The 25105-nt window shown below is 37.2% G+C and overlaps 1 protein-coding gene and 1 long non-coding RNA gene across 2 annotated transcripts in view; one reads left to right on the top strand and one right to left on the bottom strand.

Moving 5' to 3' along the window:
* LOC123000873 (uncharacterized) overlaps window positions 1-25105 on the top strand; it is a 356107-nt gene that overhangs the window by 251549 nt on the left and 79453 nt on the right. The window lies entirely within an intron of this gene.
* The window catches only part of RIT2 (Ras like without CAAX 2), a 348360-nt gene continuing 342520 nt past the window's right edge, over window positions 19266-25105 (bottom strand). Inside the window, exon 5 of the mRNA XM_057313117.1 lies at window positions 19266-19757. Coding sequence (XP_057169100.1) covers window positions 19530-19757 — 228 coding nt within the window. The 3' untranslated portion in view covers window positions 19266-19529. The remainder of the gene's footprint in view (window positions 19758-25105) is intronic.

Raw genomic sequence — 25105 nt, 5'->3', positions numbered from 1 at the left:
ATAACTCCATCTTGCTTTTTGGCATTGAGGGTAAGAAACTTGTACTTCCTTGAAGGAAAGAAGGAAATTCTCCTGCAGAATGTAGGTTCATATGACCCTAAATATCTCATCATTCAGCTTCGTAAGGGCAAAGGGAACCAAACGACTTGAAGCGGGATTTTGACACGCCTGTCTTTGCCAATTCCTGCTAAATTGCTGATACTGTTTCTCTTTGTGAATCACTCCACACTCACTCATTTGTGCCATCGCCAACTGCTCTTGTTGGCAGGACCCTCTGAGGGCTTTCCAGGCCACTGCTTGTGGCGTGATGCCAAATGGATTGTGGACGGATGATTGACAATCAAATAAGCATCCTGCCTTGTGGCCGTGCAAAACATAACTGTTATTATTACGTATGGAGCCTTTCAAAACACCATGTTAAATAGCCCATGTGAAAGGAAATTAATGCCAAATTACTATGAGGAGCTACTTTTAAAACAGATGAGTTGAGAGGCCAGGGATGCTCCCTTCTAATCAGTCATGAAGATTTTTCTCATTTCTCTCTCTTCATGTCTTACATAGTTCAGTTACCCATCATTTACCCATTAATTTGTTGCAAGAGCCTCTTAACTAGACTTTTGCTCTTGGTCTTGTCCATTTCAATCTATGTTTCACACTGCTGTGTCTTTCTGGAAGGTCTTTTACATCATTCAAAATAAAATGCAACCCGCTTGGCATTATAAAAAAATGCCTTTCCTGAGAGAGGCCCTTCCAAACTCTCTAGCTTCCTCCTCTGCCCCATCTCACTGCTCACCTTCCATATAACCCTGCCAGTCTTTTTGGTAGTTTTTTGCAACATAGGCAAGTCCTTAGTAACAGTGAATACTTAAATGCAAATTTTTAATGAAATCAGTTAGCTTTCGGAGTCCTGAGTCAGGTATTCCTAGCAGGAGTGGTTTTGGTTGAACTTCAGCGTATGCAGTTGGCCCTGATCATGGAGCACAGCTCAGAGAGAAATAGTTTATATTGAATGCTTTACTGGCCTGAATGGTGGCCTCCAAAAAGCTCTGTCTATGCACTAATCCCTGGAACCCATGCATGTCACCTTCCAGGGCAAAAGTGAACGTTACCGTATGGCTTAGTCTGTTTGGGATGCTACAATACAATACCACATATGGTGGCTTAGACAACAGAAATTTATGGCTCACAGTTCTGGAGGTGGAGAAGTCCTAGGTCATGGTGCTGGCAGATCCGGTATGTGATGAGGGCACTCCTCCCGGAACACAGAGGACTGTTTTCTCATATCCTCACATGGTGGAAAGCACAGGGAGAAGTTGCAAGCTCTTATGTGTCTTCTGTAGGATTCGTGTCCTATTCATGAGGGCTTTACTGTAATGACCTAATCACCTCTCAGAGGCCTCACTTGCTGATACCATCACACTGGGGATTAGGATTTCAGCATACAAATTTTAGAGGGACCCAAACATTTAGATAGTTAAGGGTATTGGGAGGAAATGCTCATCCTGGATGATCTGGGTGGGCTCTAACTGCAATCACAAGTATCCTTATAGGAGAGTGGCCAGGGAGTCTTCAGACAGAAGAGGAGAAAGCAGTGTGCCCAGGGAGGCAGTGATTGGAATGAGGTGACAAGCCAAAGAATTCCTGGAGCCACCAGAAGCTAAAAGAGGCAATGAGGAATTCTCTCCTAGAGGCTTTGGAGTGAGCATGGATCTGCCAACACCTTGATTTTGGAACTTATGACCTCTAGAATGATGAGAGAATACATTTCTGTTGTTTTAAGCCATTAAGTTTGTTATAATTTGTTACAGCAGCCACAGGAAACTGATACAAGCATTTTAGTAAAAAAATATAGGTAACTAGGGAGCGTAGAATCAAGCAGAAGGAGTAACTGAAGGCTTCTAAAAGCATGTAGATGGTTTGCCCAATGCCAAGTCATCAGCCTCACATCAAAGGTAACTTAGAGATCATTTCACTGTATATTTTATATGACAGAGAGGAAAGCTCAAGATCACTGACATTCACTGGCCTCCCAAAGGTGAGTGGCAGAACTGTGACAAGCGCTCAAGTCTCCCAAGGACCCCAAGGCTCCCTTTATCAGCCCTCATGGCCACTCAGTTAAAAATGGCACACTGTTCAATATAATTCTATTTCTAATTGTAAAATGTTGAAATATGGCTAAGTCTCTAATAATAGCTTCAGCTGAATTATGTTACCTTATTATTTTTTATTTCAATTTTTTTTTTGAGTATAGTTGGCACACAATGCTAGTTTGGGGTGTACAACATAGTGGTTCAGCTTCTTTAAATGTTATGCTACACTCACCCCAAGTGTAGCTAAAATCTACCCCCATACAGTGCTACTACAGTATAATTGACTATATTCCCTATGTGCTGTACCTTTCAAAATCAAATTTTTTTTAATTTTTAATTTAAATTCAATTAATTGACACAGTGTAATATTGTTAGGGTACCGGGAAGTCATTAAAAATATTCTAGTCATTGAAATAGATACTATAAAAATTTAAGAATGTACAGGGAAGTGAATTCACAGTATACTTTTAGGGAAAAAAAGAAATTCACACAGAAGAATTCTGAGCACAATCTCATTTTTATAAAGAAATCATAAAAGATACTTCAAAATATAGATTTGAAAGGCTATACACCAAAGTGTTACTTGTAGTTCTCTGTGATCACAAGGATTAGAGATGGCTTTTATTTTTCTTTATTTTTATCATTTCTCTATAATAAATACATATTGATTTTATAATAAAAAAGGTTTTTGTTCTTAAGTTTCAAGGAACTCTTACTGTATGTCTATCCCTCAGGTGCTGCTCAGGAGACCAGATATAGACATCTATATTTCATCTGAAGGTTAAGTTAGGGGGTTGGGATTTAGGGCTAGTACAAGGCAGGAGGTAAAGTAAGAATGAACAGCAAAGAAATGAGAATAAATATGGTTGACAGATGTAAAAAAAGGGGGGGGAGCAGATACACAGGCTGGAAGGTAGCAAGTCTGTAAAGGGCCTTGACATCTTCTCAGTTAGCTAGCTATGTATCCTGTTTTATATTGCCCTAATCAATTCCAGTGAATAGATTACTTTGAAGACCCAAAGTTTTTCTCTAAGTCCGATCTCAGGCAAGGCAGTCAATGGAACATCTAGGCATCATAGTCTGAATGGCATAAAGATGCACCTTCCATGAAGATGGGAGTCTGCTGAAGTCGGCCTGACCAGGGAGGGGATGGCTAGTGATAAGAGTGAGGGGTGCCTTGACCTGAGAACAGGAGAGAATTTAGTCAAGAAGCAAAAGTGTATGCAGATCTATGTCTGTATTCATGTGACCTTCAGCCCTTATGCTACCTTGCTGGCCTTAGGAATTTGGTGAAATTAGTTTTTCATTGAGAGTTGACTTTTGAACAGAGCAGAAGAGAGGATCAAGAGCACTCCAACCCGAAACTAGAATGATAAGAAAAGTAAATCTTTAAAAAAAAAAAATTACTGGTGTTTTGTATCTTGCTCCATAGCCGGTTCTAGCTGTGCTTATAGCCAAAATAAATTGTTATTCATAGCCTCTTTTGGGGATTGTAAATTGATATGACATACTTTTACTGGGAAACAGTTTGGCACATTTAGCAATTTGTCCAAAATCTTGAGGACATAATTTGAAAAGCAGACAAAAATCGTGTATAAATATGCCATCACTGTGATGTTCATAATATTGAAAACCTAAACAAATTAAATATTCAATGTTAGATGAATGATTATTATATGATAGATTAATATGATGGACTATTTTGTAGTCATTAAGAATTATGTTTATAAATAATTTAGTGAAAAAAGCAAGTTATTGTACATGAAACTTTATACTAACCACACATAATTTGCATTTGTGTATGTGTGTGGGTATATATATATATGTATACATATATACACGTATGTATATACATATATATACACATCCATACAGAAAATCCTTTGAAGGGTAGCTTTCATTTATTAAATTTATAAAAAATTAGCTTATGCATACCACTTTGCAAGAGTGTATCTATTGGATGCAGTGAAATATATAAATAATGTCATATTGATCCTTCTCTTCGCAAAGTAATGAATACCTTATTTTTTCTATATCAGAAGTTCCAAAATATTAAAGATACAGACTAATTGGAAAAATGGTGAAAACATCAAAATAAATTTCCTTCTTTATTTTAAAAGAATGGCGTATATTGATAGAATTCATTTCCTCTGTATTTTAACAAGTTATTATTTATAGGTAAATTCTATTAATGCTAGGATAGTTCTTCATAGTTCTGGGTCCTAGAAGAGACAAAATATGAAATACAAAGTCTCCCAGCTAATGAATTCCTTAGAGGCATGCCTTAACACACACACAAAGTAAAACAGGAAAGATGTATAAATAGAATTGCCAACATTAAAATTCCCTCCATATCAAATAATGATTGACATCTTTACTTTCTCATGGACACTGCCTGGCTAACAAAGAATTCCCTGGCATATAGAGGCTGCAATTGTTGTGAACTACTCAGAAGCCTACTCTCTCCTTTCCTCCCTATTAGCAGCCTTTCCTTGCTAAGGTAACTCTCATTTTGTCATATTATAAAAGGCTATGCATTTCAAGAAAGGCTGGATCAGAAGGCAAATCTCGCTGTGTCTAAATCAATCATGGTAGCAACATTCCCCACACCACTGATACGTGAGGTGGTTCTCATCAATGAGATGTGACGAGAAGTCTGCAGATGTTGCTTCTGGGAAGAGTTCTTAGCTCTTAAAGTAATAGGGAAGGGATAATGCCTTTTCTTTCTTATGGATATAGATGCGGGGGGATGTGATGCTGCAGCCATCTTGCAACTATGAAGAAGCTAGACAAACATTAAGAATGACCGAGTAAAAGCTCGGAAGAATGTATGTCTTTTTCAAGACACTTTTCAAGATCCTGAACTAGCCAATTAGGAGCTACCCCAGAGCTATCCTACCTTATACTTCTTTTTATGTGAAGTGACAAAGCTCTTTTATGGTTTAAGTTCTTCTGAGTTGGATATTCTGTTGTTCAAATAATTTGAACTGATATTGAAGGTAAAGAAACTGTTGAGTTGAATTCAGTTATAAGTATTACGTGAGGTCTGGGTTCCACCAGTAGACGCAAAGTGCTGGGAGAAAGTTAGAGAGGGGCCTGTTCATATAGGAGTTTAGGATCTGCATTAAAGCTTCGCAGTGATGAGAAGCCGTTAGTGGTTCTGAACAAGAAAGTGGTAAGATTTGATTTTGCTACTTTAATGCATTTCTGTGTGTCCTCAATTGTTTCCTCTACCCTATTTGGAGTTAATTCTTCAAATATAATAAAGCCGTTTGCTTCTGTTCTTCCCATCTTTTCCCTTAGCCATTTGCCTTTTCATTGATCTTTTATAAGTCTTATGATCTTAACCCTAATGCTATTAATCCAGCTCTCAACTTTTGACCGTATTTCTCTTCTGTTCTCTCTTCTATTTGGCCCTTGGCTCTGGGTATGCTTTTCAGGGCTTTTAGTCTCTCCAAATATAAAAGTCTTTTAAATGCACAAGGTCAGGGTGAGGGCTGCATTTACTAAAGTGAATACCAATGTAATTGAAGAATCTCTTTGCAAACTAATAATTAGTCTTGAATGAATTTTTCTTTTAAATTGAATTTCCATGCTAAGAATTGATTTTTTAGAAGGCCAACTACAAATGAATATTTTTTTTCTCATTTTGAATTCTTCATCTTTTTCATAATATGGAGTCCTTAGATTCTCTCTGAAGACTTAAATTTGCTACTTATATTTCTGTGGAATTTGGAGCTTGAGTGAAATACAATGTATTTAAAATTGAGATGCCTTTTCCTTTTCCTCTTCTCTGCAATTACGTTGTGTTCTGTTACATATCCTCTGGAATATGCCTGCTTAAACATTTAAGCAATATTCATCAAAGACCTTTTAGATTTTATTTCCTTGAATAATTAAAATAGAACTAAACAGATCTGTGCATCACAAGGGCATTGGTTTCAAGCCTGTTGGCTGTTCTGCTACATTGGGGAAATTGCATGTCGAACATCAGTTTAATTATAGAGCATTTAATAAGTTTACTGACGTTATGACATCAATGGAAAAGGTTCTTTTTTTTTTTTTTTAAAGCCTTGATTTACTTAAAGGTCAGTGACTTGATTAAGAAATGAGAGGTAGGCAGCAGTGACCTGCCTTTCAATAGAGTTGGGCATACTTACATCATTTTGAGACTTCATTCTCCACTTTCTGGGCATTTTAGCAGTGGTACCTACCAGGCTGAAGTTGTAGTGGGAGAACCCTCCTATCTGACCTTCCTTTGTAGAGTGCAAAAGCAAAAATAAAGATTCCCCTCGCTTCTGTCTTTTAAGGATCATAAATTATTTTGTTTTGCTGCAAGCATGCTGGCTGATTCACTTCTAAAAGGAAGAAGGCTAATATTTTCCAAATGGACTCATGTGCTCTCTGACAAGGCACATTATGGCAAGACATTCTCATCTTTTCTATGGAAAGCCTAGAGCACAAATGCGTTACTTCAACACTATCTACATTTATTCATTTACTTACTCATTTAACACCCACTGTGTAAGAAATTCTGCAGTGTTTCTCAATGTACATAACCTCATTTATTATTCACGTCCATCTGTGAAATAGCCTTTTTTGGGGGAAATATTATTCTGGGAAATATTATTCCCATTTTACAGATTAAGAAATTGAGGCTCAGAAAGATTATAACTTGCCTAATACTGTACTGCTTATTTGGTTGTTTAAGATCATTTGAAATCAGTGAGGATTAAGTGATAGGCAGTTTTGAAAGAACAAAGATAGAAGCTTGTTTAATAGGATTAAAAGAATAGATAAAACAGACAAAAAGGCCGAAGAAGAGAAGGCCCTGGGAAGGCTGACTTTATCGTCCTGCCATGCGCTGGTCCACAAAGCAGCCTATCCCATGAGCTGTCCTCTGTGCAGACTTTTCTTCTGTGTAGCCTCTTCTATATTTATCCAGTCCTCTCCTTTTTGAAGATCGCATGCACTCTCATCATTTTATTTCTCTCTGAAGAGCTTCCTGTAGCCATTCCAAAAGCTGGACCTAAAAGGTCTGTTAGCAACAAATTTTCTCCCTTTCCTGCCACCTGAGAATGGGTCTATTTCCCTTTCATTCCTAAAGGATCATTTCACCCGATATAAGATATGGGTTGCTAGTTCGTTTCTTTCAATATTTGAAAAATGTTGTGCCACTTTCCTCTGGTCCCCTTGGTTTCATGTGAGACATCTCCTGTCATTTAAATTGTTTTTCCTTTTACTGTTAATGCATCATTTCTCTCTGGTTGCTTTAAAGATTTTTTTCCTTTGTTTTCAGTTTAATCATGGTGTGTCTTAATACAGATTTCTTTGGGCTTATCCTGTTGATAGTTTTCTCAACTTCTTGTATCTGTATGTTTGTGCGTTCCACCCTGGTTTGAGAGATTTTCCGACCTAACTTCTCTGAATTATTTTTCAGTCTGCTCTCCTGTTTTTCTGGAACTTTGATAAAATGAACATTAGATCTTTTGTCATTATGCCACAGAATGCTGATGCTCTGTTCTTTTTTTTTTTTTTTAGTGTAATTGACATACAATGTTACATTAGTTTCAGATATACAACATAATGATTCAGCAGCTCTATACATTATACTGTGCTCACCACGAGTGCAGCTACTATCTGTCCTTGTACAATGCTAGTATAATACCTTTGACTATATTCCCTATGCTGTACCTTTCATCCCCAAGACTTATTCATTCCATAACTGGATGTCCGTACCTCCCAGTCCCCTTCACCCATTTTGCCCATCCCTCTCCCCCCATCCCTGTGGCAATCATTAGTTCTCTGTATTTATGGGTCTGTTTCTGTTTTCGTTGTTGTTGTTGTTGTATTTCTTTGTTTTTATTTTTGTTTTTAGATTCCACATTTAAGTGCAATCGTATGGTATTTGTCTTTGTCTGACTGATTTCACTTAGCATAGTACCGTCTAGGTCCATCCATGTTGTCCCAAATGGCAAGATCTTATTCTTTTTTATGGCCTAGTAATTTTCCTGTGTGTGTGTGTGTATACACAACATCTTTATCCATTCACCTATTGGTGGACACTTAAGTTGCTTCCATATTTTGGCTATTATAAATGATTCTGCAATAAACATAGGGGTTATATTTGAATTAGTGTTTTCATTTTCTTTGGGTAAATCCCCAGTAGTGGGATTACTGGTTCATATGGTATTCCTACTTTTAATTTTTTGAGGAACCTCCATACTGTTTTCCACAGTGGTTGCACCAATTTACATTCCCACCAATAATGCACAAAGTTTCCCTTTTCTCCACATCCTCTTAAGACTTGTTATTTCTTGTCTTTTTGATACTAACCGTTCTGACTGGTGTGAGGTGGTATCTCGTTATGGTTTTAATTTGCATTTCCCTGATAATTAGTGATGTGGAGCATCTTTTCATGAGTATTGTGTTCTTTGGAAAAATGGCTACCCAAATCCTCTGCCCATTTTCATCATTTTATTTGTTTTTCTGGTGTCGAGCTGTATGTTTTTATATATATTTAGGGTATTAACCCTTCTTTGGATATATTGTTTGCAAATATCTTCTCCCATTCAGTAGCTTGCTTTTTTGTTTTGTTGATGGTTTTCTTCACTGTGCACAAGAGACTGTTCATTTTTGTTACAGTCTTCTGTTGTTTAGATTGGGTGAATTCTATTGATCTATTTTCAGATTTACTAATTCTATCCTCTGTCATGTCCATTCTACTTTTGAGATCATTTAATGAGGTGTTTTTTTTAAATTTCAGTTATTGTATTTTTCACTTCTATACTTTGCATTTGGTTCTTTTTTAAAAATTTTTTTCTTTGCTCAGTTTTTCTATCTTTTCTTTTGTTTCAAGAGAATTCATAACTGGTTGTTGAAGCATTTTTATGACAGATGCTTTCAAATCCTTGTCAGATAATTTCAGCATCTGAGTCATCATGGTATCAGCATTAATTGATTGTCTTTTCTTATTCAGATCATGATTTTCCTCATTTTTGGTATCTGTTATATCCTGGACATGTTAGTTATTTTGATAGGAGATTGTTGATCTTACTTAATTTCCAATTCAGATAGATTTGTTGCTTAGGTACATTGCAGAGTTCTGTTCTACTTTTGTGCGCTTTCGTTCCAATGACAGCTCACAGATCCCTTGCAATGTTAATTTGCTCTGCTTCATTATTCTGATCATTATTCTGGTAGTGCTGGGACTCAGTCTCTGCCGGTGCTATATTCATGGGCAAAACGCACTACCCTTCTATCACAAGTCCCTGTTCTGGATAGGCAAGAGGGCAGAAGCCACTGAGTCTGGGTCTCTCTATGCCACTAGGTAGAGGCCAGAGAAGCAGGGCTCCGCTGAAGCTGTCACTTCCAGATTAGATTGCCACCTAGGGCCTCAATCGTGGGGTGGGGGCTGTAGTGTTTTGAAGTTTTGCTATAGCTCCTGGTGATGGTAGTCCTCTACCCACATTGCCCTGGTTCCAAAATGGAACTCTGATGGCTTGGGGTCTCCTAGTGCTAGTGGATCAAACTGCTGTCAGGTCAGATTGTGAAGTAGAAGCTTATATAGTTCAGGTCTGTCTTGTGGGCTATTGCGGGCTGATTGGGCAATTGCTGGGGTCTCGGTTGTGAAACAGAGCCTGGGACTCCCCATTATGCTTCTTTTGGGCTTTATTTTCTCTGTCCTCCCTCCCTCCCCCTTTTCTTTCTTCCTCTCCAGTACATAGTCTGGGAGTATATGAGAAATAATAAAGAGACTCTGAGAACTTATATTGTCATTCCTCAGTTCCTGAGGTTCCTAGCTGGTCTCCTCTTCCAGCTTACAGAGTTATCATTGTCTGATGAAGAATTTCCAGGATATTTTATTTATAGGAGAGAATCAGGGAATAGTTAGTCTCTGCCCTATTTTAGAAACAGAAGTCTCCCCAAACTCATTTTAATCAGTACATATTTGCTGGGAAATTAGGGTTTCTATTTGAAATTTCTACAATCATTCACATAGGTCAACATTGGTGTTTATTTAATAGCCAATAAAGGGTAACACCTCTACTTGTCTCTGCCATAGTGTATTTAAAAAAAAATCTGATTCAGCCCCTTTTTCTGAATTAGAAGGGATAACAAAGGAATGGAAATTAGGAATAAGGAGCCTAAGATTCTAAGCTGGGAGCCTCAAACTTGTTTTGAAACATATATGTAGGGGTGCCTGGGTGGCTCAATCCTTAAGCGTCTGCCTTGGGCTCAGGTCATGATCCCAGCGTTCTGGGATCGAGCCCCGCCTCGAGCCCCCTGTCGGGCTCCCTGCTCAGCGGGAAGCCTGCTTCTCCCTCTCCCACTGCCCCTGCTTGTGCTCCCTCTCTTGATGCCTCTCTCTCTGTCAAATAAATAAATAAAATCTTAAAAAAAAAAAAAAAAAGAAAGAAAGAAAAAAACGCATATGTTTAACTGCATCCCTAGTATCAGGTTAGTCTTATAGGATAAATAACCTGCACTTTGTGAGGCTCGCTGCACTTTCCTTTCTTCTACTGAGATCAACAACAGGGTCAAACTAGAGGCTCGGAAAAAGTTTGAGGGGGAAAAATGCCTTATTCCCTTGTTTCTCACAGATGTAATATATCCTCACCTCATTCATTTCCGTTAGGCACAACCTCTTAAGGCTTGCTGATCTTCCTTCTTTATAAAAAGAGTCTCCAGGTATTGAGCAAACACATCCTGTTTTCTATTAATGAGGTTTGATATCTTCATCTTCCCTCTTTCCTTCATCTCTACGAGCCTGATTAGCTTCTCAATTACAATAAAACAGAACACAACAAAAGAACCTCAGTCAGTTTCTACAGATTGTGTTCTGAGGCTCCAGGAAGTGACCTTAATGAATTGGGATGGGTTGCAGGAATCAACATGTTATAATAGGCAAAGGACTGATGTGTGGAATACCAGCATATTAGCGAACTCTCTAAGGATGTTCAGTGCAATTGTGACCTGCTATAGCCATACTTTCGTAGATAGAGTTGAAAGGATCCTTTCCTAGATTTAATTGAAAAGATATAGTTTAATCAGTTTATTTATCTGCATAAACTCCTTAGTGTGTTCAGAGAAGGGCTTTGTAAAATTCGATGTGAGAAGGAGGAAAGAATATATGGTCATTGCTATGAAAATGACAGCATCACATTTTCCAGAGTGACCTGTTTTCTCAAATTTTTATTCAGCTCTGAGTAAATTATAGGTATTAAATTACATAATTTCTGATAAAACAGAGTTATGGTATTTTACTCTATTCTCCTTCCAGTCTGTTCTCCAGAGCCAGAATTACCGTTTTAAAAGGCAAATAATTTATAATTCATCCGTTAAATCCCTTTGACAGCCTCTCATTTTTCTCAGGATAAAGTCCAAATTCATAACTCTCACCTGAACAGACCTGCATGGTTTTGTTCCAAATTTCTCCTCCTGTCCCCTCACGTCGTAGACCTCTTCTCCTTTCCATCCCTGCTGTACTGACCGACCCCACTTACCGTGCGTCCGCTTGCCTTGGGGCAGATGTGCAGGCTGTCCTTGATGCCTGCAACGCCTCAACATCCTCCCTCTCCACTTGGGCTAAACAAGTTGTGCTTCTCCTTCATATCCCACACAATCTTCGTGTCTTCAGGGAAGTCCTCACTTCCTTAAATCCTCCCATTATGAATGATATTTACATGCCATCACTCTCCTTATAGTATTGGTTATAGTCCCAATTTTAATAGTACAAATTGAAATATCTTATTGCTCTCTTTCTTCCTGATTAGACTCCAAGAGTCCAAGGGCCATCACTGTTTCTGTACAGTTATATCCCCAGATAGGTACTCAGAAATATTTTTTGACATATATATGAATGGTTCAGCTTATTATGTGATTACTGAAAAGTTAGTAAAAAATGTCAAGCAAGGTGTGCTGTATACAACACAAGCTCAAAAATATTAAGTGAATGAATACATGAATAAATGTTGAGTGAATTAACATGATTAAATGTATTTGAGTGAATTAACTACTTGTGAATTAGTAGATCATCTGTCATTTTAGTTTGACGGTTTGGGCCCTAGATTTGCATCTGTAGAGTTCCTCTTTCCTCTCAAACAGGAGGAGGGATACAAATAATTTCTATTAACCTATTAAAAACCTAATAAATTCACAGGATATGCTATAAAATAAATTATGCAAGGTATGCCAAAGACCAAGATGAACCATTCAAAAAAATATCCATCTTTTTGTGTCTTGGCCCCATCCCCATTTTATATGGAAACTGATTAGCACTCAGAAAGGTGAAGGACTTGAATAAGCCAAAGTCACAAAGTCTGTGTGTGATTTAGGCACGATGTGAACTTTGTGTCTGTAATTCATAGTTGTTTTGGCTTTTCCTGTGTCTCGAGGGCAGTGGTACACTGAGAGTGCTTTTATTCCTCTCTTTACCTCTTCTGCACATAAATATACACTCGAATTGCTGTAAGTCCAGCACTTCTCAATAGTGATACATTTTAAATCTTGGGTAAACTCCCCTTAATTGACATGCTCGCCCCCTTGTCGGATGCATTACCGGGAGGGATGACTTACGATAGCATTGCCCTCAGTGTCCTATTGGCCTAAGCTAAAAACGGAGGTAAACAGTCCTCATATTTCATAGATTTTAAAGAGACACTATGGATCTACTCTAGAAACCATATATTTTTCTTAATTTATTACCTGGTTTTAATTACACCTCTAGAGAAAGCTGAATGATACCCAAATTGCAACATAGCCAGTCCACAGAATAAATTATTGTTGTGATCTTAGTGGCATGCTGGGCACATCAGAAAATATGTTTTCCCTTCATTTGAGATCACTTTTACTAAAAATGGAAGTGACAATAACCTAAAGTTATTCTAGCAGAAATTGGTGTCTGGAGTTGCTGACACCTCACGAGCCTGAAGTTGTCACATCTCTCTTCCCTCTCTGCCTCCTCCTTGAGAGAGAAAAAAACATTAAAGGAACAGGCATTTTCAAATTGGTTTTTGTCCTCTTAGGACCCTACTGGGCAGTGAAGGGCATGAAATGGAGGACCAGAATGAGGGTGAGGAGACATGGCTAGAGGATTCTCTTTGCTCTGAACCTCAGAGGGAAGAGGGTTAAATGATTTTTATGGTTGCTTGAAGCACTAGTATTTAATTGATTAACTTACTTATTTTTATTTAAAGTTTTTTTTTAATATACAAAGGCTAATTACTATGGAATATATTTTTTAATATTTATTTGAGAGACAGAGAAAGCATGCATGAGTGGGGGGAGCGGCAAAGGGACAGAGAGAATCCCAAGCAGACTCCCTGCTGAGCCGGGAGCCCAACATGGGGTTCAATCTCATGACCCTGAGATCACAACCTAATCCAAAATCACGAGTTGGATGCCTAACCAATTGAGCCACCCACGTACCCCAGTATGGCATATATTTTTTTTAATGAATTGAATACATATCACACTGATATTATCATTAATTTGATAATACTTTTATAATTACTTTGCACCCGTTTTTACAGAGCTGAAATGTTGATTGATAGGCTTTCCTAGACATAAAATTTAATTATTTACACCAGGATTTTGAAGGGAGAGAATTACACCAAGTTATCTCAGTATGTAATAGAATATTAGAGGCAGAGTAGGACGTGAAGCCAAAAGGGTGAAGGAAGTAGGACATAGTCTGTCTGTGTGAGTTTTGTGTACATGCTTACTCCCTGCCCAGCTTCGGTGGTCAGCATCCCTTTGTCCTTGCACAATCCTGTCACCTTGTTCTATCCTGTATGTCCCTCGTTCCCAGGTACAGAAGGCTGCATGGACCTGTTATCCCCCAAATGATGCATGGTTTAGGTGCTCTTGACTCATAAAAATTCACATGTTCTTTTCCCTTCTACTATAGGCCCATCTGCTCTGCTTTTAAAAATAGCAACTAATCATATGACAAATATATTTATGTTGTTGACATTTTAATAAGAAATTTTCTACTTTCTTACACTTACATTTATAGTGGATATATGGACTGAAAAAAATGATGGCATTTTGCCATCTAACCCCATATAGAAACTCTAATGGGAAAACCTCAAGCAAAGCACAAGGTTTCAAATGCAAGCTGACAGTAGAGGATTTAGGCTAGTTTGGCTTTAGGGCATCTCCTAGTATCATGTAAAGACCCAAACCAGAAGAACTACAACTTCAGTGTATACAAATATGTTCAGAAGACTTAAGGTATTACATGTGTGATGGGGATCTTTATGTTCTGAAATATTTTAAAATATTCTATCTTAAAATTTTTTTTTGATCCATGGCTTTTTTTTAAAAAAGTATGTGACATCTTTATTGAGATAGGTTTCCATATTTCGAAGCAGTAGATTTTGGTGCTTCAGAAGAATAGAAGCCACCTACAACAAGCAAGGCATTTCTCATCTTGGACTATTAAATTCTATTTTCTTATTTATTTTGCATGCCAGCATGTTGTTGAAGGATAACTTAGGGAAAAGAAAAGCATGCAGCCTACTCCCTTCTAGTAGGTGGCTTGTGGAAGAGAGACATGAAAAAGCAAATGGACTATACATCAGGATCCTCTTCCTAATCCCACACCCCAGGTCCCTCTGACTGACAAATTGTGGGAGGTTCCTTACGACCAATGACAGTGAAGTTTGAGAACTTGGGCTAGTAACCAAGTTTCCCGTGGTCATGGACACAGTTAGTGTTTATAGCTGATATGGTACATTCTAATTGATCGATGCTGGTATATCACTTTTGCTAATTAATCCTAAGAGTAAGCTAGATTCCTTCGGGAAGCACATGAGCTCAATAGAGGTGGGGGGCAGAGCTGCAAAGCTTGACTGAGGCAGTGCTCAGGAATCCCCATGGCCTGTGTATGAGAGGTATAGGTGCTGGTAAAAGTGCCTAGAAAAGACCTGGGGTCAGAGTAAAGACACTGTGTTGAGAAGGACCTTGAGATCCAAAGGCAAAGAGCAATTTCATGCACACAAGTAGAAAGTGCCTATTTACCATGGCCCAACCTGCGTACCTCCAACATATCATCAGAGTCAACCAGTCCAATAACAGAATTAGATGGTTGCCAGGGACTGTAGGGAGGGGGAAGTGGGAGTTACTAATCAAAAGCCATAAGGTTTCAAGCAAGATGAATAAGCTCTAGAGAACTGATGCGCAACATTTTACCTCTGGTCAGCAGTAATATATCATATAGTTAAAAATTTATTGAGGGTAGATGTCAATGTCAAGTGATATTATGACAATAAAATGGAGTTTAAAAAAATCAGGCCAGACCCTTATACATTGATTTTGTATCTTGTCACTTTACTGAATTCATTTATCAGTTCTACTAGTTTTTTGGTGGAGTCTTTAGGGTTTTCTATATATATATACTATCATGTCATCTGCAAATAGAGTTTTACTTTTTCTTTACCAAGTTTGTAATTTTTATTTCTTTATGTTGTCTGATTGCTGTGGCTGGGACTTCTAGTACTATGTTGAATAAAAGCGGTGAGAATAGACATCCTTGTCTTGTTCCTGACCTTAGGGGAAAAGCTCTTAGTTTTTCACCATTGAGTATGATGTTAACTATGGGTTTTTCATATAAGGCCTTTATTACATTGAGGTATGTTCTCTCTAAACCTGTGTTGTTGAGGATTTTTATCATGAATGGATGTTGTACTTTGTTGAGTGCTTTTTCTATATCTATTGAAATGATCATGAGGTTTTTATCCTTTTATTGATGTGATGTATTAATTCTTTTGGGAGTACTGAACCACCTTGCATCTTGGAATAAATCCCACTTGATCGTGGTGTATGATTTTTTTAAATGTGTCATTGGATTCCATTTTCTAGTATTTTGTTAAGGATTTTTGTATCTAAGTTCATCAAATATATTGGCCTGTAGTTGTCTGTCTGTGGTACCTTTATCTGGTTTTGGTATCAGGGTAATGCTGACCTCATAGAATGAACTTGGAAGTTTTCCTTCCTTTTCTATTTTTTTGGAATAGTTTGAGAAGACTAGGTATTAACTCTTCTTGAAATGTTTGGTGGAACTCCCCTGTGAAGCCATCTGGTCCTGGACTTTTGTTTGTTGGGAGTTTTTTGATTACTGATTTAATTTCAATGCTGGTAATCAGTCTGTTCAAGTTTTCTCTTTCTTCCTACTTTAGTTTTGATAGGTTATATGTTTCTAGGGACTTATCCTATTCTTCTAAGTTGTCCAGTTTGTTGGCAGACCCTTGGTTAAAAAGATTAAAGAGGATGATGATACTATAGGACTTAGAAGATGAGGAGGGAATTCTGCCATGAGATCATGTAAGCCATGCCTTTCCCCTATAACCACATACTGTTTTGGAAAGGAAAGGAAACAGGACAGAAATTTGAATGATCAAACACTGACCTAAGTACACAATGCAGAGGTTGTGTTATTTAAAGATATTTCTTAAATTATTGCCTCATATTGGCACTAAACTACTGCAATGAATTAAAATTTAGTACCCCCTTGCCCCAGCTACCCTTTAGTCAGGGGCTTGTGAGAAAGAACAGATGAGTTAGAAATAAAGTAGCTGTTTGTTCCTTGCACATCTGAGTATGATGTGAGTAATGTTTGACCCAAGTGCCCATATTTTTTCCTCACTGGCATTTTCTGTGGAAGTTCCCAAGCTCAACCTGTACCTACTGACCACAAAATATAGTATTTTAGACTGCTATTGTCTCTGATCTGAGAAATTATTTTATCATGGGGACCTACAAGATAGTGAAAAACACCTAAAAATAGATAGATGATACATTTCTGGGTAGTAGAAAACTGTGTTTAGAATTTCCCAAGTGCCTCATTAAACTCACACACACGAGTGTGAGATCTAGAAAAGTGCTTGGTACATAGTAGGCTTTTGGTCACTATTTGATAAATTGTGTTGGGTGATTACACAGTCATCTACAATGGACATGGATGCTTATTTTTAAGACTTTCTTGACACTCCCTTAGCAATGCAGTCATGTGTACTTTGTGGTTTTCTTCTCTGAGCTTTTGAGATTGACTTAGATATTCTAGGTCTGGTTAGAAGTTTTCGGGGATAATGATCAAAAACAAGATCTTGGCATTTAGGTCTTATGCCAAGAGAATGAATCGATAGCCCTTGGGCAGAAACATCTAGGTTTTATTCTTCTGGAACATTTCCTTCTGCCCAGTCTTCCAGAAGAAAGACTGGTTTAAAAGAATGCTTGAAGGCTGCCTTAATCTCTGCTTATAATAACTATCTCAAATTCATGCAGCCCCCAGGTGATAAATTACAGACCTCTTTCCTTCTATAGAGTGAAATAGTAGGACTTGGCAAGTGTTACCCAATCTAAACCTCACTAAAAGTTTCTAAAATATATAAAATATTTATTAGCATTCAAAGAGTATAAAGAAAGAAGAGTAAAAGAGAGATACAAAACTCTAGAGCCAAAGGCAGTGGAGCTTACAATAAAGACTGAGTTGTGTTAGGAAATGAACCAAACACTATTAGTATTCATAGATTAGGTACTCGTCAGGTTTTCAATGATGGAGTTCCATCATATAAAACTAAGTGCCACGTGCTATGTTTCCTAGATTGCATACTCTAGCAAACAGAAGAGTCTGATGGAATGTAGTGTTCACAGGATCTCCTCAGACGTGGAAGGTCAGGGGCTCCAGGAGGCAAAAAATGTACTAACCCCTTACGGGACAGAGTATTAAACATTCAGAACCAATGACAGGAGGAAGCAAAGACCAGTTCTGTAACCCTAAGAATATCTTTATATCATCTCCATGCGTTCTTTTTTAAAATTTGGTTTTTCCCTTAATTAGGAATGCCTGAGAATGAAAAGACGAAGTGGATTTGGTTTCAGGATGCTGTGGAATGGGAAAATACTTTGTGCCCTACACCATAGAATATGAGGGTTGAGAGAACCTAAAGGGAGAGACTTGGCAGCATTTAATTGTATGACTAGTTCATAGGAGCAAGAGCAATGAAGTCCCTGTGGTTTTGACAAAGGCCTTGGTTCCAAGCAATAAAAGGACCCACAAGTACACTATTCTGAAAGGCTGAAACTTTAGTCCACCAGTTAAATATTTATGATCTCTAAATTCCTTCCAGCTGTATCCATGTTACTATGTAACATGTGTTCTCTCATCTCATAATGTATAATCCCACTGTTCTACAGGCAAGTGAGTTTTCCAACTGTATGTTAAGCTACCTTGAGTCATTCCTGCATTTTCAGAGATTAACAAGTTCTAGGGGCACTGTGAAAAAGAGAATGAGTGTTTACATGTTGTATGATAACTATGCCCTTCATCCTTCCTTTTCTCTGATTTATGATAAAAACTGTCCCCAACCCATGAAGACTGGTTGGATAGATTCCATCTCATATTTATTATTTAATACTTGTCTGTTAAACATTCAGAACTGTTCAGGTAAGGTGCTTTCTAAGCTTGAATTTGAATAAAACAAATCACACAGTGGGATCAATGCGTGAATAGACAATTTGATTTTCCATGATGATCCTTTGTAAACAAATAAAAAGAGCCTCTAACTGGTGGTGGTTCATGGTTTGAGTAAGAAGAGAGAAGAAATTATGGCAACAGAGGGAGAATATAGGGTCTCTGGATTAACAAGTTTCTTGCCCTGCAGGTGGTTGGTCCCAGTGTAGGTGAAGCAGTCCTAGGAGGGACTCCCACTGCAAGGAAGCAGGGTGTCTTTTTATGAACATCAGAACCACCAAGTTCCTATTAGCCTCTCTCCGCCTGCTACACAGACAATATCCTTTTGCCACAGCTCAGTGACTTCACTGTGATAATTTTGCCAAAGCCTAACAGGGCAGAGCACTGCAAATACGGGGATATTTCCTTTCAGCCCCCCAATGACCCACAACTGGTTCCTATTATTAATAATTCCTCTAAGGTTTATCTTCACAAAAAAGCACCAAGACTTCTACATTAAGGAAAGACAGGGCTGCAGACTCCTGCTCTGAATTGCTTCCTGAGCTTCTTCATTATTTACTGAGATTCCTGAAATGCAAACAATCAGAGTCTTATCAGGCAAAGGCAGATCCCCTGAGCCTTTTATCATTCTGTCTGCAATTTTGAATTTCCTCTATAACCAGACAGCATACCAAATGAAGCTAGACTCTTTAAAGGGAAATGAGGCAATTGGAATGTCAATTTTATTTAGTAATATATTGTAAAAACTTAAACAGCATATCCGGCTGATTGACAAAATCCTTCCAACGGTTAAGGGCAAAACAAAACTATCTCAAGAGGTACAGTTATGCAGATCTTCTTTTACCTATAGGCAGATATTTAAAGAGAAAAGGAGAGAGAGACAGAAAATATTGAAGCAGAATGCAACATCTGAATTGTCCGACTGATAAAATTCAGAGAGAAGGGAGTTAGAAGCAAGGGTATCATGTCATGTTTTCTTTCTTCTTCTTCAGTGAGCCTTTTAACTTCTTCCACAGGCTGTCTTTTCTCTTCAGTTTCTTTTCCATCAAAGATGGCATGGACTCCTTCTTGCGGATTTCCCTCACCAGACCGTGAAAGGCATCATCAATGCAGAATCTGAGGGCCGCAGAGGTCTCAAGAAAAGCACACTTATATTCCCTGGCCAGGCTCAGGCCTTCTTCTGTGGAGACCTAAGGGAAAAATAGAGGAAGAGATGCTTCAGTCAAAAACTATGTTCTCTATCAGGATTGTGGGCATGTTATATGAAAAAAATACATAACAGAATTTGTTGTAAATGGAGATTTCTAGAATATCTTAACTTGAAGGACAAATGAGAAATCAGAATCCTAAAAGGGCAACTGATTAGAACTTGTGGTCAAAACCAGGGCTTAAGAGTAAAACTGCTTGGTTTCTAAGTTTCAGCTCTCCCACTTTTGAGTTTTGCAAACTTGCATAAATTTCTTAACCTTTCTGGCGTCAGTTTTCTCATTTGTAATCTAGAGTAATGACACCTACCTCCAAGGCTTTTTGTTTGTCTGTATGTCTGATGCACCTTTTACAGATAATGTTGTTGAGTATATATTGAAAGCTTTATAACTACTGTTTTTAATTATAGTCCAGAGCTTTCAGTTAAGAATAAGCAAGCATGAAGTTGTTGTGAACCTGAGAAATGATCTTCTGCCAAAGGAAAACAAAAGCCAAACACCACCATTGTAAGTCTCTAGCTAAGCACTTCAGAGCACGGTTAGAGCTCTACACGAGTTTTGTGGCACTAAACCCGGCTGTGGTGGATGTTATTGCAATGGGTCTTCTAGGGGTGATAGACTGCTTGAGGTCAGGAACTATGCCTTAACATCTCTTTACTGTCCACTACAGTGCCTGGTACCTCAGTCACCACTAGAGAAGAAAGGATGATTACAAAAATACCTGGATTTAAAAAGTATGAATTAAGATGCAAACATAAGTGTTGCCCAAATATTTAAACAGGAGATGATATGACACTGTAGCTGGCTGCTAATAATCCTGCTCAAACTTTAGCATCCCCATTATGCTCTATTAGGTTATTCACACTGGCTTGAAGAAAGCAGGAATAAGGCTGCTTTGACTCAATGTGTTCTGAGTGAGAACTCTCTTTGTCAATTTGTATGTTCATATTTCCTGCCAAATGGGAGTGTATGGTGAACTGGAGAATCCATAAGCCTGTACCCCTGAGTGACTGTGACCAGGACTATGGGGGGTAGAGTGCCCAGTTCACCAGGGTGGATATATTCACCAGACGTAACTAAGGAACTTTATTAAAGTTCATCATCTTAAAGCTTAAGCATCAGCTTAAAGCTGGACGACATTTTGGAGTTGTTTGTAACCAAAACAGAAACCACTTTTCGTAACTAATACACCATGCTGTAATAAATGGTTGAGCTGGGATATAAAAAGGTATCTGATTTCAAAGCCAGGTCCTTTCTAGTCTTTGAAATATCAGCCTCACTGAGGGCTTTCTTTCCTACTGGCAAACACACCAGTACTTTGTTGAGCTCATTTCTATCTTTTAGCAACTAAAGAAATGCAGCTAAAAGTAACCAACTAAAATTATTAAGATTCTGTTTTACCAGCAATTAGACAAAGTCATATATTTATTAACTTGTCTGCTTTCCAAGGAATCACAGGTGACAGTCTTACCAAATGTTTTGACACTGCATACCATGTGTTGCCATTTATTTCTCAGTCTCCTGTAACAATTTGCCCAACTCAGAAGGTCACAGACACATATTCGGTGTTCTTTTATAGCAACACCGCATTTCTGGTATGCTTTTCTAGATCAATCGCTTCATTAGGCTACACACACACACAGCCTCAAAATTTCTGTGGCTTGCAAAAGTGTTTCTTGCTCTTACTGCTTATTAGCAGCTAGAGGGCAGACTGTGTCAGTTCAGCTCCAGGCTAGGGGATGATATCTGGTTTGTCCTTCCTGTCTTCTTCTTCTGAGACTCAGGTTCAAAGAGCCCATCTTCTCTGGGATATGATGTTCCCATGACAGAGCAGTGGGCAAGAGGCAGAGATAACTTTACTTACCTCTCAAAGGTCAGAAGACAAACGGGGAAACCTAAAGTCAATGAAGCAGTATGTATACTCAGCTCACAAAGAATTGTAAAGAAATAGAATCTACCAAAACCATTTATATGTAAGTGCAGCACACTATCCAGTTAAAAAAAAGACAAACATTGTGAGACCAATTTTTTAAAAAAACACTTGTAGTCGAAACACCTTACATGTAAGGATAGAGAAAGAGTGAAATTTTAATGGAAATTAATTAAAAAAGGTGTTATATTGATATAATATCAAAGTAGAAAGTTAAAACTTACTACTTAAAAAGATGAATCTATGATGATATACATTTGTACCAAAAATCACAGCCTCATGTAATAAGCCAACGGAACTAAAATCCAAAATCATAGTGAGAAATTTTAACCATTCTCCCTCAGCAGTTGAAAGAATACATAGATAAGTCAATAAGGACGTAGGTTTGAACAAAACACCACATTTGATCTAGTTTATATAGGTAAGACGCTCTACCCAACAACTGAAAAATTCACATTTTCTTCAAATGAACCTGAAGCATTTATAGAGATTGACTTCATGCTAAGCTATAAAGCAAGTTTCAAAACACTACAAAGAATCAAAGTAGAAACTCAAATTTCGTGATCAAAGTAGCAACCTCAAAAAGTTACCCAAAAAAATCAGCAAATTAGACCTAAGGAAGCAGAGGGAAAGAAAGAATGATAGAAATAAAGAAAATAATCATGCAGTGTAGAAGACTAAATCTGAAGATATTAAATTGATAGAGCCCAAGCAAGACAAGGTTAAAAGAAGTGGAAAAGGGTACAAATAAACAGTATCAAGAATGACAAAGTAGACATAAGCACAGATCCTGCAATCATAAAAACGGTAATTAGGGAATATTCGTGTCAAGAAATCTAACAAGTTAGATGAAGGACAAATTCCTAAAACAAAATTTACCAGAACTTACACAAGAAGAAACAGAAAATCTGTGTTATCCTACATCTTAGACAGGAATTAAATATGTAATTAAGACTTTTCCACAATTAAGTCTCTATAACCAAAAGCCTTCTTGGTTGAATATGTGTGGATATATGTACCAAAAGGCTTGTACAAAACAGTTCATACAGTTCATATCAGCATTATCACAGATTTAAAAAACGTAAAAGCAATGTTACAAGTGAATCTGATAATTTGTTGTATATAAATAGAATGGAATACTGTTAAATGCAAACAAATCATACATTGTTAGATAAGTCTTACAAACATAATAGTGTTTAGTGACAGAAATCAGACCTATGAAGCATTTTTAATAAACTAGTATAGTTGTAGATTTATAGAAATGTGGCAAAGATAGTACAGATAGTTCTCATATACCCAACATCTAATTGTTCTTCTTGTTATATTAATATGGTACACAATTACACTCTTAGAAAGTTGAAACACAAGAAAACTAGGTTAGGAGTCAATATGTATTTCCTTTGGGAGGTGTCATAGGGAGTCTTCTGGGTGCTTTTTATTATCATCCTTGATCTGTATGGTGGCTTCAGGTGGGTTCACTTTGTGATAATTTACAAATTGTATACTTATAATTTGTGTACTTTATGGTGCATCAATGAAAACCTCAAACAAATGTACTATATAATAGGAAGTACCCCTCTGAATTTGGAGCATCACCATTTCCTTAAGTTCAGTAGTATTTCTATAGCTAAATGTTTCAACATCCATAGTAAATAGGATATGTAAAGTCTCAGATCACATCAGATCATGGCTTGTCACAAAATGAATCAGGTCTGGTCAGATTTTGCAAAATTCGTTAAAAATTTTTGTATTTTTGATTTCTGAAATCAGATAACATTGTGGACTTAGGTTTCTAGTGGGAAGGTTCAATACCATAAGGATTGCAAATCATCTCAAAGTAATGTGTAATTTCAATAAAAAATATATTCAAATCCTGAAATCTTTTGAAATGCAGACTGTTATAGTAAAATTCATAGGGAAGAATGAAGGAAAAAATGGGAAAGAACTATTTCAATTCTTGTAAGGAGGAGGCAGCCAGAACAGTAACAATGGCATTAGACTCATCCTACTACAGTTCTCTGTATATTTATAGCAGTGCAGATAGTGGGGTATTAGTTAAGGGCTAGACAGACAGACCAGTACAATGCAATGGGGAATCTAGAAACAAGATGATAAAATATATGGGAGCTTGATATACTATTGGGTAGCATTCTAAATCAAGGTTTGGAAGTGAAGGTACATTCAGCGGTACCCTGACATTGAGTCATATTCATTTTGGGTTATTCTTGATGTATGGAGATTATTTCTACCAGCACAGGAAGGTAGTTTATATTTGGGAAGAATAGAAGTAGAAGGGGGTTGAAGTCTTCAACTGAACATGTATTTTGTTTCTTACACATTTGAAAAAATCTGTTTATACAAACATGTTTATGAAATGTTTCCTAGTTATAAAAATGAATTATACATCATTGGAAACATCAAAATTCAGTTAAAGTCCAACGTAATAATCTTAATCTGAAAAAATTAGAAAAATTCTATCCAAAGGTTCATATTGAAGTGTAATATAAGCAAATAATGATGTAACTGCTTGTTATTGTAGCAGGATGAAGTATTTTTAACTCTATAGCTCCTCGTTGCTTTGGTAAGCAAAGTAGTAATCATGAAATGTAGTTGCATATATTCTTAGATTTATTATCAGAATATTAATTCCATGTTACAACTCAATAATTTTCACATTCATTATAATGAAATCCAAAAGGAAATTAAACTTAGTAAAATATTCAATCTCTTCTATAACTCCTGAAAAATTCTTACTAGATCACCTAAAGTTTTTAAGAAAAATATTAAAGTGTGAAAGCATACTTTAAAATTCCCATGTTTCAATAAAGTTTATCTCACATCAATATTGACAAACCATAATTTGTCATCCCTACATCAGACATTGAGATCAATATACTATATAGCCAATGGAAGAACTTGAGTCCAAACATGTAAAAAGAAAGTAAATTCAAAAAACATTAAATTTTTACACATTCTGGGCTTTATGCTTAGTAATTTTGGTTTTTTCGAAGACTAGAAGTATTTCAGCAATATCACTGGGAATAATTTTTAGTCCACTAATGGTTCTGAGTGGTTCAGAATCAGAGTAACGTAACAAGAAGTAACAACTTCAAATTAGGCCTCAAAACCAGGGTATGTAACATATTCATCCAATATATATTATCATCCTAGCTACCCAAATTATAAGTAAAATTAAGTATTTTTAAATGCCAAATATTCATCCATGCCATACAGTAGCTGCTAAGAAAGAAGCACAGTGTTAGAAGGAATTAATATTTTTTCTTAATCTCCCAAATTAGGAGTTTCAGCTCAAAAAAGGTTAAGCAAATGGTTCAAGGTCACATACCTAATTAAGTAGAACAACCATCAAGTTCTACTCTATTTCATCAAGTATTGTGTCCAA

Source organism: Ursus arctos, unplaced genomic scaffold (genome assembly GCF_023065955.2).
Source record: "Ursus arctos isolate Adak ecotype North America unplaced genomic scaffold, UrsArc2.0 scaffold_17, whole genome shotgun sequence".
Lineage (NCBI taxonomy): Eukaryota > Metazoa > Chordata > Mammalia > Carnivora > Ursidae > Ursus > Ursus arctos.
Note: the sequence above shows the minus strand (reverse complement) of the source record. Positions and strands in the feature narration are given on the sequence as shown.